At 38.7% G+C, this 18,273-nt stretch overlaps 1 protein-coding gene across 2 annotated transcripts in view; it reads right to left on the bottom strand.

Annotated features, from left to right (window-relative positions):
• Positions 1-18,011, bottom strand: part of SLC25A36 (solute carrier family 25 member 36) — a 36,912-nt gene extending 18,901 nt beyond the window's left edge. Inside the window, exons 1-3 of one of the 2 annotated variants that reach the window (XM_047726245.1) lie at positions 17,731-18,009; positions 6,164-6,328; positions 1,473-1,550 (exon numbers count right to left, since the gene is read on the bottom strand). In XM_047726245.1, coding sequence (XP_047582201.1) covers positions 1,473-1,550; positions 6,164-6,328; positions 17,731-17,771 — 284 coding nt within the window. In that variant the 5' untranslated portion in view covers positions 17,772-18,009. Of the gene's footprint in view, positions 1-1,472; positions 1,551-6,163; positions 6,329-17,730 lie in introns of both variants that reach the window. The other variant, XM_047726255.1, reaches the window with a different exon arrangement.
• Between the last annotated feature and the right edge of the window lie 262 nt (positions 18,012-18,273).

Genomic DNA, 18,273 nt, shown 5'->3' with positions numbered 1-18,273 from the left:
AATGTGTATATGCTCTTTTATACAGAAATTCTATTTACAAGTAACTATTCTAAAGAAATACACTTAAGTAAAGATAAGAATATAGCTGTGTTCACAAAACCACTGCTCTCAACAGACAAAATGTGGAAATACACCTAAAGGTTTATCAATAAGGGAATGCTTATTAATGATAGAGTAGCCACACTATGTGATTACACAAAAACTACGTATTTTGATGGAAAAAGCTTCAAGACAAATTTGGTGAAATATTTTAATACGATTAAATGAATGTGAACAATAATTAAGTATACATGATATGCATTTTACATACAAAATAAGCCAGAAAAATTAAAAGAAGACTATACACGCCAAACTTTTATTAATAACATTTATCTGTGCGGAGACGAGTAAGTGCCTATGAGAAGGCATATAGCATGAGGGGTGATGTGTTTAAGATGGAATGTCAGCCTTTATGCTACACATTTTTAATTTTTACGGTAAGGATAAATTTTTTTTAAGATTTATTTATTTGAGAGAGAGCGTGCGCATGTGCGGTTGAGTGCACAAGCACGCAAATGGGGGATGAGGAGCAGAGCAGGAGGGAGGACAGAAGTAAAGACTCTCGAGTAGACTCCACACTGAGCATGGAGCCCCAAGCCAGGCTCCAACTCATGACTCTGATATCACAACCCAAGGTGAAACCAAGAGTCCAACGTTTAACCAACTGAGCCACTCAGGTGTCCCAAAATAAAAATTTTTTTGAAAGATTTTATTTATTTATTTGACAGCGGGAGCACGAACACAAGCAGGGGGAGTAGGAGAGGGAGAAGCAGGCTCTCTGCCGAGGGAGCCGGATGAGGGGGTCGATCCCAAGACCCAGAGATCATGACCTGAGCTGAAGGCAGACGCTTAAAGACTGAGCCATCCAGGTGCCATCTCCCCCAACAGATAATTTTTCAAGAGAAAAAAGCCCACAAAAACTTGAAAACCAATGAATAATAAGACATGTATCCAGTACATGGGATACAGAGAGCCATTTTTCACTCTGAATGGGAACTCTATAGTATTTTATTACAGAAGCAGTAAATCTAAGATAAAAAGGTATCAGAGAAAAATGACAAATTAATGTATTAATAGGGCCTTTTTGGCTCTTTTAATAGGTAATGAAATTATTCTGTCTAGCTTGTCCTCTAAGCCAAAAAACAGGGTTAGTTCTAGAGCTCTAAGTATTCCGCTTTCACACTGTTGGTTCCGTTAGTATTCTCTGCCTTTTGAACTTGGTTCAAAAACTGCACCAGTGATTTCACAAAGAGGTCCTTTGCACTGCCACACAGGGAAAACGGCCCAAGCTTTTACATGGTTACCAGATACCTGTTTTTATACCATGGTGCTTTATCCTTACCACCTTGACTTCTCTTCAGCATCTTCCATCATTAAACTTGAAACAATAAAGATTGCCACCATTTTGTTTAACTTAAAAAAATTATTTTTACCTGGAAGGAGCCACCCCCACTAAATTGGGACCTAATCCTCTGAACAAGGAACGAGGCCCTTCTTTTTCCAAGATCACTCTGAAAGAAAAAAATATTATTTAGAAAGGAATGTCCTTCAAAGTCTAGTACTTTATTTGTATAGCAAACTTCAGACTTTTAAACCTGTCAGCCTCTGCTAAAAGGTTGTGCTGCTCTGCTCAGTTTTTCTTACTTATGAAAATCTGTTTTTCTTGACACAGCATAAAATGATAATCTTAAATGATAATAAAAAGAATTCTAATCAGATTCTTTTCTAAAAGTTTTAAAGACTACAGTATAATTTCTACATTTTCATACAATCATGTTCTTGTATGAACATGATTATCTTCAATATCCTCCATTTATAATCTTTACCAGCAAATTCAGTTTCCGATTAAAAATGCAGTTTTCTGTCTAGTATTTGAGGTCCTTTCTTAATAATCAGACAACTCTCTCAGTAATGCAGCATTACCTCATTCAATCATTCCAATGAAGTGCTGTCAAAATCTGGCAACCTAACCTCCTTTAGGGTACCAAAATAGTTAGCCAGTTACCATATCCCCCTTTATTTAGTTAACATTTACTATACTGAATACTTACTGCATAAAAACTAAGCAGAGTAAAAAGACAGAAAAGGTGAGACACCTGCTAATGAGAAATTTGATGTACACTGCGGAAAAAAGAATTACACTGAAACAAATAATTCAACAGACAATATTAATAAGCAAATACTATACAAGCTAGATACATATGCCCAGCAGAGAAAGGAAGAGGCATGTCTAAGCCCTGGAAGGCTTTCTGAGAGTGAGTTATTAATTAAGCTTGGAAGTGAGAAGAAACAGAAACTGGAGAAAGTATTTTAACCTAGAGTTAAGAGGCTAGGGCAGTGGTTCTTAACCACCTATGTGCTTAAGATGATTTCTTTAGAGACTGTTGAGCATAATGGTTAAATAAGGACCTGAGATATGGGGCCAGATTTCTTAATAAGGAGACCAATTTTTGTAAATCACTCGCTGTAAGAACTTAAGTAGTAACTTTTCTCTTATCCTTATTTTCATCAGCAGTAAACAGAGAAAAACAGTACTCTTTTTTTGAGTTGCTGTGAGGAATAAATAAACAAACATACGAAGAACTTAAAGGAGATCTGGCTTCCAGTAAGTACTTGATAAACCTTAATATCATGAGCATTTGTTTAAAATGCTTATTTCTCTGATCTTACCCTCCAAGTATTCTGACTCAATAGGTATAGGACACTGCTCAGTAATTTGCATTTTTACCATGTTTCCAGATGACTGACATAGTGATACAGAACCACATCTGATAAAACTAGATTAGACAGAAGCAGAGTTCAAAATAACAAATAATGGAGAACATTTTGAAGATTCAGTGTTTGTTAGCCTTTTCTGTTATCCTAAGTCTTGCTGAAAAATTAAGAAAGGTAAATATTCTTTAAAAAAAACAAACAAACATATTTATTGGGGTGCCTGGATGGCTCAGCTGGTTAGGTGTCTGATTCTTGGTTTCAGCTGGGGTCATGGTCTCAGGATCATGGGACTGGGTCACATTGGGCTCTGTGCTCCACAGGAAATTTGCTTCAGATTCTCTCCCTCTCCCCTTCCCACATACACTCGTGCACTCTCTCTCAAATAAATAAATAAATAAATAAATAAATAAGATCTTTAAAAATATATATACATTTGCAAACACAATTTTGCACACAATTTCATGTAATTTATAGACCTCCTGAAGTTCACCCATGACCCATCTACGAAACCAAGAGCCCAGTGGGGGGCAGCGGGGAGGGATTTCTAAAGTTCATGGGTAAGCCATGAAATGCTTCACTCACTAGAATGGTTATAATAAAAAAGTCAGACATAGTACAACAAGGGTTGGTGGGGTTGCCTGGGTGGCTTTAGCCCTGAGTGATGGAGCCTACTTAAAAAACAAAAACAAAAAACCGGGGTTGGTAAGGCAGTGCAGAAACTGAAAATTTCATTCAATGGTGGTAGGAATGTAAAATGATGCAGCCACTTTGGAAAACAGTGTTATAGTTCCTCAAAATGTTACAAGTTATTGTATGACCTAGCAACTCTGCTCCTAGCATATCCCCCCCAAAACGAAAACATACATCTCTATAATAGCATCATTCAGAATACTGCAAAGTGGAAACAAACCAATGTCTATCAACTGATGAGTGCATAAACAAAATGTGTTATATATCCATATAAAGCAATACTTGACAATAAAAAGATACTGTTACAACATAGATCAACCTTGAAAACATGCTAAGTGAAAAAAAAACCAATCACAAAAGACTGTGTATTATATAATTCCATTTAGATAGAGTGTCCATAATAAGCAAATGTAGAGTGATAGAAAGCAGATTATAGTTGCCTAGAGCTAGGGGATGGAAGGAGAGAGAAGGGAGAAAATGAGAAATGACTGTTAACAGATAAAGGTTTATTTAGTGATGATGACGGAAACGTTTGAAATTTGGAAGGTGATAATGGTCGCACAATTCTCTGGATATACTAAAAACAAACAAATTGTATACTTTACATGGGTTAATTTTATGGTACGTAACTTGTACCTCAAATAAAGATGTTGGGGGGAAAAAAAAGCCATGAAACAGATTGCTTTGGACAGAGCCCCTGAGTAGGGAATCAAAGGGAATGAGTAAAAAGGTATTAAGGCAGAGAATGCAAACTTAGAAGTCACCTATATACTAATGACAGGTGACACATGTTAAACTGACTCTTAACAGAGGGCCAGAAAAACTGAGAAATTAAAACAAAGCTGAGAGGGATTCCTACCACTGCTGAGAAAAGTCAGAAGGCAAAACCACTGAAAAATAGAAAAAAGAGGGGCGCCTGAGTGGCTCAGTGGGTTAAGCCGCCGCCTTCGGCTCAGGTCATGATCTCGGGGTCCTGGGATCGAGCCCCGCATCGGGCTCTCTGCTCAGCAGGGAGCCTGCTTCCTCCTCTCTCTCTACCTGCCTCTCTGCCTGCTTGTGATCTCTCTCTGTCAAATAAATAAATAAAATCTTTAAAAAAAAAAAAAAAAAAGAAGAAAGAATAAAAAATATACTATTACTGTGGGGAGCCTGGGTGTCTCAAAGTGGTTAGGCATCTGACTTGATTTCAGCTCAGGTCATGATCTCAGGGTCGTGAGATATGAGCCCCACAGTGGCTGTGCACTCATCTCAGAGCCTGCTTGTTCCTCTTCCTCCGCATCTGCCCCTCCATCTGCTTGCATACACTCTTGCTGGCTCTTAAATAAATAAAAAAAATATATACGGTACTGTCGCAAAGATCAAAGAAAGAAGTTCAGGAGACGTAATAGTGGTAATAAAAGACAAAATCATGATACTGAGATGACCTATTATTAATTAGTAAAATATTCTATTTTTGCCAAGATATTATTAATCTGATTGATAATACTTGTATCAGATACTCATCTATAATTACAGCATTTTATTTATTTATTTATTTAAGAAGGGGAGAGTGGCAAAGGGAGAGAGAGAGACTCTTAAGTAGTCTCCACATCCAGCACGGAGCCCATCAAAGGGCTACATCTCACAACGCTGAGATCATGACCTGAGCCGAAATCAAGAGTCAGATGCTTAACCGACAGAGGCACCCAGGTGCCCCTGTAATTATGGCATTTTATTTATTTTTAAAGATTTTATTTATTTGAGATACAGAGAGTGAGTGAGAGAGAGAGTGTACAACCTGGAGGAGGCACATAGGGAGAGGGAGAAGCAGGCTCCCTGCTCAGCAGGGAGCCCAACCTGGGACTCAATCCCAGGACCCAGGGATCATGATCTGAGCTGAAGGCAGACGTTCAACTGACTGAGCCACTCAGGCACCCTATAATTACAGCATTTTCATCCAAAATTGTTAACAATTTTATTCTACCTACCATGTACTAGGAAAACTGAAAAAAGAAGACTGATGAACTCTTGGTAACTAAGGTAAACACTCAGTACTGAGTTTATTTGCTGCCACAAAATAAATACTACTGAACTAAGTTCAAATAGATTATGTACCAAGTGACCTGATAAGGCAGATACAAGTTACATACCTAAGTTTGAACACATAAAACGTAATCTCAATAGTTTTGAAATTTTAAATCCAATGTGCAATATAATGAAGTATGGTAAAATGTAAAAACAAAATCTTTTTCAAACCACCAAGAAATGTCAAACAAACACTGAATCACCTCTTAAAATCAGCAGAACACTGCTTTAAATTGTTTAGGTTACATAAAAATCACAGATTGCCATTAAGTGGTTGTACTAACTGTGTCAATACGTGGAAAATTAAAAAACACACAGAAAGAGTTGGGATTTAATACTATCACATTTCAAAGACAAATAAATGATCCAAATAGGACACCTAGAATACCTTCAGAAAACAAATCCACTGAATAAATATAGAAAAATAATCCAAATACACATGATTTGGAAATAACATTACATTTTATATCATCCAATTAACTGTTCCTCTCCATTACGGATTATCATTTCTGATGAATATAATTCAGAGTAACTCTGTTAATAAGTTTGTAAAAAAGCTTCTTAAAATGTGGCAGAATATAAACAAACAAAACACATGGCTATCATTATGGTAAACAGACTAAAAAAAAACAGATTCACGAAAATTGTGCCTCACTTTAGGCAGTGGAGAGGTCCAGGAGACACTACACGGTTGACACTGGCTCCAGCCATGGTGTTCAACTGAACTTCAGAGATATAAAGCGTCACAGAAGATGACTGCAGCCGTGTTTTTACAACCTCCAATGGACATGTCAGAATAGCTCCTACTGTACCACCACATCTACGAAAAAAATGAAAGGAACAAATCTACTTACTCCATAAATTATTACACACATTTAGACTGTATAATGAGTGGGAAACTAGGGCTTCACCAAGGTACTAAAATGTTAAGACTTTTTATTTTAAAAGACTAAACAATTTTAATGTTTATTTGACTGCATACACCTTTAGTATTTAAAAAGAACTGAGCTTAATAATTTACTGGGAAGTCACATCATAGTTTTAAATAGTATCCTAAGGGTTTATTTGGTGCTCCTTGCCAGATATTATTTGTGGCTGTTGACACCTAGGTCACTATCTGAAGTATATCCCATCCCTCAAACTCCTCTATCTTTCAAAACTCAAGCTATGGTCTTCAGAGCAATAAAAATTAACCACTGATGGATAATCATGTTTCCTATTTTAAATATTCAAATACTCAGAAGTGTTCTGCCTACAAAAAATGATATTTATAACTCAAAATCAGTGGATTAGGCCCACATGTAGAAATCTGTACAAAGCAGATAGGCTTAGTTAGAGGAATCCAATTTAAATACAAAAACTGATCATCAAAACAAAACAAAAGCTCTAAACAAATGACATCATTTAAACTTTTTCAAGGAATTTGTAAGAGATAGGCTGAGTAATTCTTTTTTTTTTTTTTTTTTTTAAGATTTTATTTGTTTATTTGACAGACAGAGATCACAAGTAGGCAGAGAAACAGGCAGAGAGAAAGGAAGGGAAGCAGGCTCCCTGCCGAGAAGAGAGCCCGATGCGGGGCTTGATCCCAGGACCCTGGGATCATGACCTGAACCGAAGGCAGAGGCTTCAACCCACTGAGCCACCCAGGCGCCCCAGTAATTATTCTTTTTAAATGCAAGAATGGGAAATAATTTTCTCTTAAAGCATTAATAACAGCCCAGTGAAACCTCGTGAAACCTTGAGAACTGCTTTCTAACCAGAGGAAAATCAGGAGACCCCTTACCAAAGAGTCAAAGCGAAAAGTAGACTAAATCAGAAGTAACCTGAACCTCCAAATGGGCATGAAAGGAAGAAAAAGAAAAGTAGCCCACCACAGAAATACACTAAACAATTCTACCTCTATAATTAAAAAAAAAAAAAAAAAGTGTACGTGCGTATCACATAGTAAAAAAAAAAAGCAGCATGGCAATGCTATTACGCCCAATAAAATTTAGAACAAATTATTTATAAATATACAAAATTTAGAACTTATATATAAAATATATAAGTATTTCATACTGATAGAACAGTACACGCCATCAAGAAAATAAAACTGAAACAAATTTTATGCAAAAAAGTGAAAAATACAACGTAAAGAACATTCATATGCATATGGATGCAAATAAACCCTGAAAGATTTTTTTCAAAATCATTTATCAGGGAAATGCAAACAACCACAATGAGCTGTAATGATACATCTATTAATGGTGAAAACTAAAAAGAATGAGAAAGCCAAGTACTGATAAAGGCCAACTGGAAATCTCACACATTGCTGATGGGAATGCAAAGTGGTAGTCATTTTAGAAAATGGCTTTAAAAAAAAAACAAACAAACCAAAAAACCCAGAAAAGACAGCCTGTTGATTTCTTATAAAGTCCCACTCTTAGGTGCTGACTCAGGAGAAATCCAGATAGATGTCTTCACAAAGTCCTGTCCATGAACTCATAGCAGTTGTATTCTTAAAAGCCCAACTGGTAACCTAAATGTCTACCAACTGATGAAGGATAAACAAGTTATGGTATATCAATATAATAGATTATTACATTCTATAAAAAAAAGTAACAATCTGGATGAATCTCAAAAGCATTATGCTAACTGAAAAAGTAAGGGACAAAAACCTTTTATTTTAGGACATTTTCATTTTAAAGACTTTTTGGAAAAAGCAAAACTAGAAAAGAAATGAGATCAGTGATTACCTAGAGGTAGTGGAGTGCATAGGAACTGACTGCAAAGGGCATGGAGGAATTCTTGGGATAAAAGAAATGTTCTGTATCTTGACTGATTATAATAGTAGTTACAGGACCTTTACACATTACCAAAACTTACTGAACTACACACTTAAATTTTATTTGGTGAATGTTATCGTATGCCTTGATAAAACTGATGAAAAAACGGAGTATGTGAAAACTAGTTAAGTATATGAAAACTAGTTAAGTATATGCACTACCTGGAATTGAATACATTGTGTTAAAATTTTAATCATAATAAACTTAGTGTTTCCTAAAAACTCCACTTAGTTTTAAATAGGAAATTTTAAAAAATTAAAAATTAAAAAAAATTAAAGCCCAAAAGGAAAGATCAAAACCGTAATCCTATTATCAGAAATCAACACACTAATTAGATAAATAATAGGCCTGTAAAAGATTTGAAACAAAATTAACTAGATTAAGGGAGACCCCATACTCAATAAATGAGGAACAGGTATAATTTTTAAACAGCTATGAAATAGGCTTAAAACCTCATTACAGTGGACTCCCAGACAACATGGGGGTTAGGGGAACCAACCTTCTCCACACCCCATATAGTTAAAAATCCACATATAACTTTTGACTCCCCCAAAACTTAACTTCTAATAGCCTACTACTGACTGAAGCCTTACCAAGAAAATAAACATGTAACATATATTTTGTATATGTATTATATATTTTATTCTTACTATATAAAGCTGAAGAAAATGTTAAGAAAATCATGTTAGGAAGCTACATTTACAGTACTATATTTATTGAAAAAAAAATCTGCATAAGTGGACCGTATCAGTTCAAATCCATGTTGTTCAAGAGTCAACTTTATATAAAAGACCACAATCTACTGGGGAAAACAGCCTTGTTGTAAAGATGTATATTACCCATGTAAAATATTTCATGACATGGCACACATTAATATTAGCTACTGAAGTTATCAACATTTATTACAGATAGCAGTAACAGAAATTCCATCATAACTTTTACAAATACTTTATGGCCAGACCACAGACAAGATACTATGATTCCTTAAGGAACAATTTAAAAGTAATGTTTAAAACTTAAACAATTCTCCCTCTTAAAAACAGTAAGTAATGAGGATCTAAGTTACACAGAGCTGGGGAATGTTTAAGTGGGTGTACACACAAGCACTTAGGCTGTCCTGAAGCAATTTTATGTTATGAAATTCAATAGGTATGTAAGCAGAGGGGTGACACTCCAGTATCTCTCATGCCGTTTTTATCTTCAAGCCATTTAAAATTACTATGCATGCTGCAATCAGAAGAATTGATGCAGGGAACAAAACTACTGGAGTCAAACATTTAAAATCTCTCCTTATGAAAACAAGGTTATACATTATTTCCTCTCCACGTCAAAAATCGCCTATTTTAAAGAAATATGCCACAAGGACAGAGGGAGCTAGGGGAGAAATGAACAAGACCCAAGATTTCAAGCAATGAAGCATATAGGAAGGGATTTGTAAATGACTTACTAGCAAAGAGGCAAAAAGAACTGCAGAAGGAAATACGGAAGGAAAGCCCTGCAGAATCTCAGAGGCCTGAAGATTAGTGCACAAAGTATTCAAGATGGAGGTGAGGCAAAGAACTGAAAACAGAAGGACTGGCTGATAGGCTACACAGCAAAGGGGCGATATCCAGGTGGGATCTACCCCCACTCCCCACACACTGGATGAAACTATATTCCCAGGCAGAAGCCTAATTCTCTAAACAACATGAGAATTCGGGGCTCAGTGGGTTAAGCTCAGTGGGTTAAGCCTCTGCCTTCAGCAGCCCAGCATCGGGCTCTCTGCAGGAGCCTGCTCCACCGCCCCCCACCTCCCCACCCCTGCCTCTCTGCCTACCTATGATCTCTCTTTCTGTCAAATAAATAAATAAAACCTTAAAAAAAAAAAAAAAGAACATGAGAATTCAAGAATCTCAGAGGTCAGGCTTCACAGGTACAATCAATAGATTCCAAAAAAATCAAAACAAAAACCAAAACGAACCCCTACACCAAGGTGAGCTACTACAATCTTTTAAAATATTGGGAACAAAGATCTCATCAACTTCCACACAAAGCATAAAAGGTTTTTTAACAAAGGAAATGTCAAAATAGCATCAGAATTCCCAACTGCAGAAGATTATGGATTCTAGAATTCTATACCAAACCTATCTATCAAGCAGAAAAAATAAATACACTGCAGACAAATATTTAAGAAATTTCCTACCTTGTACCTTATCTTAGCTACTAAAGAATGTGTTCTACAAGTTAAGGGATTAATCTAAAAAAGAGGAGGGAATATTCCAAGTTATTATGTTGTACACCTAACACTGTAATACAGCATTATAGGTCAATTACATCTTGATAAAATGGGGGTGGGGGTGTGGATTGAATTTAGGAAAAGAATGAGTAACCTAGGAGAGTGAGAAAGGAATCCCAAGATGACAGTGAAAATGTCAGGCTCAGAAAATAACCAGCCCAGAAAGGATTCACATAGTTCAGAGGGATGAAGATCTTCAGGAAAAAAGGACAGATGAATATATTTGATGATATGAAACTAAATATTCAAGTACTCACATAATTAAACAAACATTTTGAAATGTGTAGCAATTATTAATTCCAAGGGGAGGAAATGAAGATATTCAAGAAAGAAAAGGTCAACAACTGAGCCCTCCAATCAAAGCCCTCCAATCAACTACCACAGTAAGCTAAGCATTATCTATTGATTTAACTAAAAAATTGTTATGTAACTAACTAAATATTGAGAGAACAGAAAAAAAGGAGAAATAGGGATTTGTATAACTAAATCCTCATCTTTTCTTTCTTTTTTTTAAAAATTATTTATTTATTTATTTATTAGAGAGAGAGAGAGAACACAAGCAGGCAGAGCAGCAGGCAGAGGGAGAGGGAGAAGCAGGCTTTCTGCTTAGCAGGGAACCCAATGTGGGGCTCAATCCCAGGACTCTGGGATCATGACCTGAACAGAAGGCAGCCACTTAACCAACTGAGTGACCCAGGCACCCCCTAAATCCTCATCTACCAGAAGAGAAAGTACAAAGAAAATTCTAGACAGCTGAGACAACAGGAAGTTCCCACTAGGAAGGAAATGTGGGAGGAGAGGAGTTGGGGAATGCTGTTTAATAAAAATCTTATAGCAGCTTTTAAAAAATACTATATGCACACATTATTTTTTAAAATAAACAATCAAAAATTTATCAGTTTTTTTTTTTTTTAAACAGCAGCAGTTTTTAACTGGAGAATGTGGTTGATGCTTTGGGGACCTACTCACTGGACCCCATGAAAAAATGGTATGCAAGTGTCTCTGACTCAGTTACTCCAAAATAAATCCATAATCTTAACCACTGCTCATCAATTCCATCCTGGTCTAAGCCACTGGTCTCTGCTATAATTCTAATTAGAATTTATTATATGACCCATGCTCCTACCTCAGAATTTCTACTCTTGCCGTTTCATCTTTTATTCTTGCCTTGAATTGAAGAGCCAGTTACTACCTCACCTCTTTATCTTTGCTCAGTTGTCACTTCTCACTTATGTCCTCTCTGATCACCATATATAAAATCTTTCACACTGACTCTTTAGCCACCTTTCTTGCACTACTCTTCTCTACAGCCCATACTGCCCACTTAAAATACTAAGTATTTTATTTACTTTATCTTCTGTATTCCCTGATGCTACAATGAAAACATCAGGAAATCAGCAATTTATATCCACTTACCAGACTGCCTTCAGCTCAGGTCATGGTCCTGGAGTCCCAAGACTGAGTCCCACTTGGGGATCCCTGCTCAGCAGGGACTCTGCTTCTCCCTCTGACCCTCCCCCATCTCCTGTTCTCTCTCTCAAATAAATAAATAAAAAATTTTAAAACTTGTTTTTAAAAAGGAGGTAGGAAACAGTGTATTTGGCCCAACTTCCTTATTCTGCAGATTCTGTTTGAGGAAACAAAAATCCTGCAAGGGAAAATTAGTTGCTCCAAGTTGACAGTCAACTAAAGAACAAACCAAATCTGCTGATTTTAAGTCCAGCTCTTTCCCTTTCAAATCTCTGAATTCAATTCCACAAGAACTGTTTTACATGAAGACACAGTATATCCACATGCACAAACATTTCACAGAATACTTACTATTTTTAGAAGGTTGGTCACAAACCAACCAAATTGATTTTATAATCCATTAATAGGTCCCTATATAATTTGAAGCATGCTGTTCTATGCTAAATTAGATGCAATTTAGCCAGGAAGGATATAAAGGGAAAAATGTGTTCTTTTGGTTTTTTTTTTTTGGGGGGGGGGGGTAGGGATGAGAGGAAGAATGGGACAGACAGAGAGAAAATCCTGAACAGGCTCCAGGTCCAGCGCTGGGCCTGACACACACTTTATCTCATGACCCTGAGATCCTAACCTGAGTGTCAAATCAGGAGTCAGACACTTAAATAACTAAGCCACCCAGGCACCCCTCTTCTGTACAGTTATTACACATCTTAAATAGCTTGTGAGTAGAGATAACTTCTACCTACTGGTCAATTTAGTGCAAGATTAAAGCAGCATACTATTTAACAGGTGGAGGCTAGGTACAATGCATTCTCAGCTTCAAAACTAAAGGGATAGGAGTACAACTAAAATATATTAAATATATACTGTGTGCCTCATTTATTAATCTATAAGATTTTGGACAGCACAATTATTTTATTAAGCAAGTCATAAAACAAAAGACTAGAAATTATTTCTTAAACATTCTATATAAAAAACATAATATTTAAAATTATTTGTTTTATTCTATTCTCCCACAAAGAAAGTTTCTTAACAATGAATACAGATTTAAATTGTTTTACTATTTATAATAAGCAAACTCTACATGAACACTGATTTGCACAGCCAATATAATGCTTTAAAATATTAGCAAGATAGGGCTCCTGGGTGGCTCAGGTCCTGATCCCAGGGTCCTGGGATCCAGTGGATCAGGCTTCCCGCTCAGCAGGGAGTCTGCTTCTCCTTCTCCCTGCCTGCTTATGCTCGAGTTCTCTCATAAAATACAAAATCTTAAAACAACAACAACAACAACAACAACCAAAAAACCAAAAACTATCAAGATAGGAATGTAGAATGTAGTGGGGCTAGGAAGCATCCAGGATCAAGAAGGCCACGTGGAAGACCCCGTCATTCACAACAACACAAATGAACATAGAAGACATTATGCTAAGTGAAATAAGCCAGACACAGAAAGAAAAAAATGGCATGATCTCACTATTACATAAAATCTAAAGTCAAATAAGACAGAAGCATACAGGGTAGTCAGCAGGGGCAAGAAGGTGTGGGAAATGTTAAGGTATTAGTACAAATCTGCAGTTATGTAGGATGAATAAGTCTAAAGTTCTAATGTATAGCATAATGACTAAAATTAATACTACTGTACTGAATACTGGAAATCTGCTAAGAGTAGATTTCAAGTGCTCTCACAAAAAATGGTAACTACACCAGATGTTTTATGTCATAATCTTTTCACTATGCATACGTATCATCAAATCATCATGCTGTATACTTTAAATATATACAATTAAAAAAGGCCATGTGAAGAAGCTCCTATGATTACCTTAGTATGAGGTACTGAAGGCTAACAAGGGTGACAAAGGCACACAGAGGCTTTCTAACATCCAATTATCCTCAAGTCTCTCTGGTTCTACATTCTAAACTTCCTCTCACATTTACCCTCACCATCCCCACTCCAAGTGCCTTAAGCAGGCCATCACTTCCTTTTTGCCTTGTAATGCTCTTGAGTCCCTCTGTCCATGATGTGGCCAATGAGTTAAGATCAGCTGTTTGTAAGTTATCACAAATGTAATTTGCTACTAATAATAAAGTACTAAGTTGTAACTTGATTGTTAAAAAAAAAAGTTCCAATGCAAAGTTGCTTGCTCATTTTCTTTTTTCTTTTTTTTTAAAGTGCTTGCTCATTTTCTTTAAGTGCTTTGATTGGCAAGGAATTCCAAGGAAAGAATAGTCAAGTTTGATAGCTGAAGAGCATACAAATTCATTATTCTATAACATCAAAAACCTAGAAAGGACAGTTTCTAAGGTTTATTCCTTCTATCTGAGACAATCTCTTCCTAGAAAAAAAAAAGCAAACTGTCTCTTAGTGGATAGCTGACCCAAGTCTACATAATATATGGTTCTATTAAAGAGTTTAATATACAAATCATCACTAAAAATACAGCTTAAATTAAATCTTACTTACATCCTTTTGGCAGGTTGTTAGGAGTTGCCTCCATAACACAACTGACCTAACCAATGACCTTACAAACTCTGAATATTAAACCTGGCAAAAAATATAATGGAACCAAAGGGTGTCTTAAAGAAAGCATAAGTTAGGAATGTGACTATGTCACCCACATCCAAGGTCCAGCTCTGGTCTGTCGCAAATGTTCCCGATTTAATAATACAGCTACTAGACCATTGGAAATCTTCAAGATTCTGATAAACACATACTTGAATACAATTACAACCACCAGGGAAACAATCCAAAGGCCCCATACTCAGGCAATTTTTGCCTAAGATTAAATGCCACTGCAAAACATTATTTAGTTTTTTAAAACATATTTTTTCAGAACTTAATCTAAATGATACCTGTGTGTGAAGCAGCCCAGTCACAACAGCTAATAAAAAAGCTCTCTCTCCTCTTCTGTAACTACTTATTATTGCTTAAGTAAAAAATAACTTTCCTAACTCCTAATTAACATAAGTCTAACAGGATAAAAATGAAATCTAGTTTTCTATGAAGAATGTACCAGAAGTGATTGCCTAAATAAGCAACTTTCATATACAAAAGAATTCAACATCTTCAATTAAGAACAATGTAACTGAAACAACCCAACATCATTTCCAAAAGGTTACCATACAGACCTACAGGATATTCTACAATATTGGCGTTATGTAATATAGAGCTGGAAGGATCTGTAGAGATTATTTACCTCTCATTTTACATGCATAGAAAGCTGTTTGACCTTGGGTAAATCAATACACCTCAGTAATTTTCCATATTTTTAAGGGGCTGAACCAGATGATCTTTACCATCCTAGTCCTAATATTTCTCTAAAAATGATAAACCAGGGGGTAAAAAAAAAAAGATAAACCAGGTTTTATTGCAACAAATTATGCAACCACATGTAACTATAAAACCAAGAGATACAAAGGAATTTACAATGCTGATCACCTATGTTGTGTCAGGCTTTATTCCAGTACCTCATTTAATACTCTAAATAACCTGCAAATGCTAGGTTCTTTGGGGGAGGGGAGGCTTCAAAATCTATTGGTGTTTACATGCTGCAAAAACTCCATTTCTGCTCTTAAAGAAAAAGCTAACCAGGAGGTCCTTTACATGCATTAGTAACAAAAAAGTGACAGCTGATCTTAATCCAAACAGGGAACTTAGTGCAATCAAGCTAACATGCCCTACTTTAAAAAAAAACTTGATATATGAATTTTGAATGCAGAGTAATAGAAATGTTAGGACCTGGGAAGGGCCTTAGAGATCATATAGCACACCCTCCTCAATTTACAAATGAAGCCAATTAAAATAAAAGGTTTTGTCCATTTTTCACTCAAATTAAAATAGCGGCCATAAGTAGATGTGCAGTCTCCTTTCAGATACATTACCTCAATTACATGAAGAAGCCTGATAATTTGCCTAACAACACATATTTACAAAAACATCTACATGGCTAATTTTTTTTTAAAGATTTAATTTGCCAATATTATTGGTTAATGTATCAGAAATGTGGGTTACTGGCAAAAGTGTCAGAAATATGGAAAGTAAACTCCGTCTAAACTTTGTCTCACGGATTAAAAGGAAAGTATTTTTTATTCCAGACCAGTGGCTGGCCCATGACTAGTGTACAATAAAAAAGTTTGTTAAGGGGCGCCTGGGTGGCTCAGTGGGTTAAGCCGCTGCCTTCGGCTCAGGTCATGATCTCAGAGTCTTGGGATTGAGCCCCACATCAGGCTCTCTGCTCAGCAGGGAGCCTGCTTCCTCCTCTCTCTGCCTGCCTCTCTGCCTGCTTGTGATCTCTGTCAAATAAATAAATAAAATCTTTAAAAAAAAAAAAGTCTGTTAACTTAATGTGCCAACCCAAGGAAAAGTATTACCATCACTGGCAATAAAATCTTAAAGTGGCCGGCTGAAAAACAAACTACGCTTTAAGGGGATGCGACTTTACATGGTCATATAGACATGAAAGAGCCTCAGCATAATTCACCGCAGCCATTTTTTGATGACTATGATCCTACAGATAAGCAACTCTTTTTTTTTTTTTAAGATTTTATTTATTTATTTGAGAGAGAGACAGTGAGAGAGAGCATGAGCTAGGAGAAGGTCAGAGAGAGAAGCAGACTCCCCGTGGAGCTGGGAGCCCGATGCGGGACTCGATCCCAGGACTCCAGGATCATGATCTGAGCCGAAGGCAGTCGTCCAACCAACTGAGCCACCCAGGCGTCCCCAGATAAGCAACTCTTACACTTAAAAATGCTAGGATTCCCCAAATAATTTGGAAGGAACAAACCTAAAAAAGAGACTCAACTGGCTCAACAAAGTATCTGTAGCATTTAGGTTGGCAATCAGGGAGGCTTTAGGCTTAGTCGTAATCAGTAACTATCGCCAAAGCATTTGACCTCTCTCTACCCCCGACTTTCTCCTTTAAGGAGACGAAGAGCAGAGGGTGCACAAGAGGACTGGTTTTCGAGAAAGAATCTGACCCCAAAGGCAATGCCGCTTTGTACGCATCTTGCAACCTGGAGAAGCTCGGGAACCAAGAGCGAGGATCCTACAGCTCCAGCGGTGAGCAGTGAAGTCTCCCCGCGGGCGCCGGGCGCCCTCCCCACAACCCCAACCCAGGGCCCACCCGCGCAGCGCGGGCGGGGAAATCAGCTCCCCGAGGTCCGAGGTGGGGCGTGAGCGACGTGAGGAGGCCTCGCAGCCCGCGCGGCAAGGGAGGAGGGAGGAGGCGGTCCCGGCGCCCATTTTGTCCTCGGCCTCCGCACCTCCGCCCCGTCCCCCAGGCCTAGAAACCTCCGCGAGGCCTGCACCACGTTCCTTCCCACGGCCCCGCATCCCGGACACGCGCTAGGCCGCGACTCGCGGCCCTAGTCCGCTCGGCCCCCCCAGCCCCGCCCGCGGCTCCTCCGGCTTGCAGCTTCCGCCCCAGCCTTCCCGCGGCTCCACGCACCCCATGGCTGATGTCCCGCCCCAGCTTCGTCCGTCATCTAACCCCCGCTCCGCCGGGCCTCAGCCTCCTCAGCACGCCCGGCTCAAGCCTCCTCCCCGCTCCCCGTCCGGGCTTCGCCCTCTCCGCCCAGCGGGCTGGAGCCCCCTCCCTCGTTCCTCTGGCCTGCGCGTCAGGCCTCGGCCCCAGCCTGCACGCCCTGTCTAGACCGTACCCCCCGGCAAACAGATGCACAAGCGTGTCCCTCTGGGTCATTCTCTCTTCCGCATGTCCTCCGAGCGCTGAGGCGGGACGCAGATCCGGCTACTCGCGACGGCCGGCAGCTTCGGTCCCGGTCTGGAGCCGCACGGCGCCCCGGGGACTGCGGGGGGCCGGCTAGCGGAGACGCGGCTGCAGGAAGCAACGGCGCGGCCCTCCCCGCGGCGCTGCAGCCGCGCCGCCTCCTGCTCCAGCTGGGCGCCCGTGACCTGGGCGGGAGAGCGGCGCGGCGGCGGCAGGGCGAGGCTGCGTGCGGGGGCTCTGATATTCCGGTGACCTCCGACATAAACAGAAGCTTCCATTGGCCTGCGCTGCGTGACGTCAGGCGGCCGGCACGCTGCTTTCACGTGATCGCCGAGGGATTTTTTTTTTCTTTTTTTTTTTTTTTTCAATGAAAGGGACCGTGAGGCAGGACGGAGCGTGTGTCCTGGGGGTAGTAGGTCACTGCGTTACTGCATCTAATCCGGGCGGGGAGGCTGCACCCGTGCCACCTGGGCCC

This window comes from Lutra lutra, chromosome 1 (genome assembly GCF_902655055.1).
Source record: "Lutra lutra chromosome 1, mLutLut1.2, whole genome shotgun sequence".
NCBI classification, from domain to species: Eukaryota; Metazoa; Chordata; class Mammalia; order Carnivora; family Mustelidae; genus Lutra; species Lutra lutra.
Note: the sequence above shows the minus strand (reverse complement) of the source record. Positions and strands in the feature narration are given on the sequence as shown.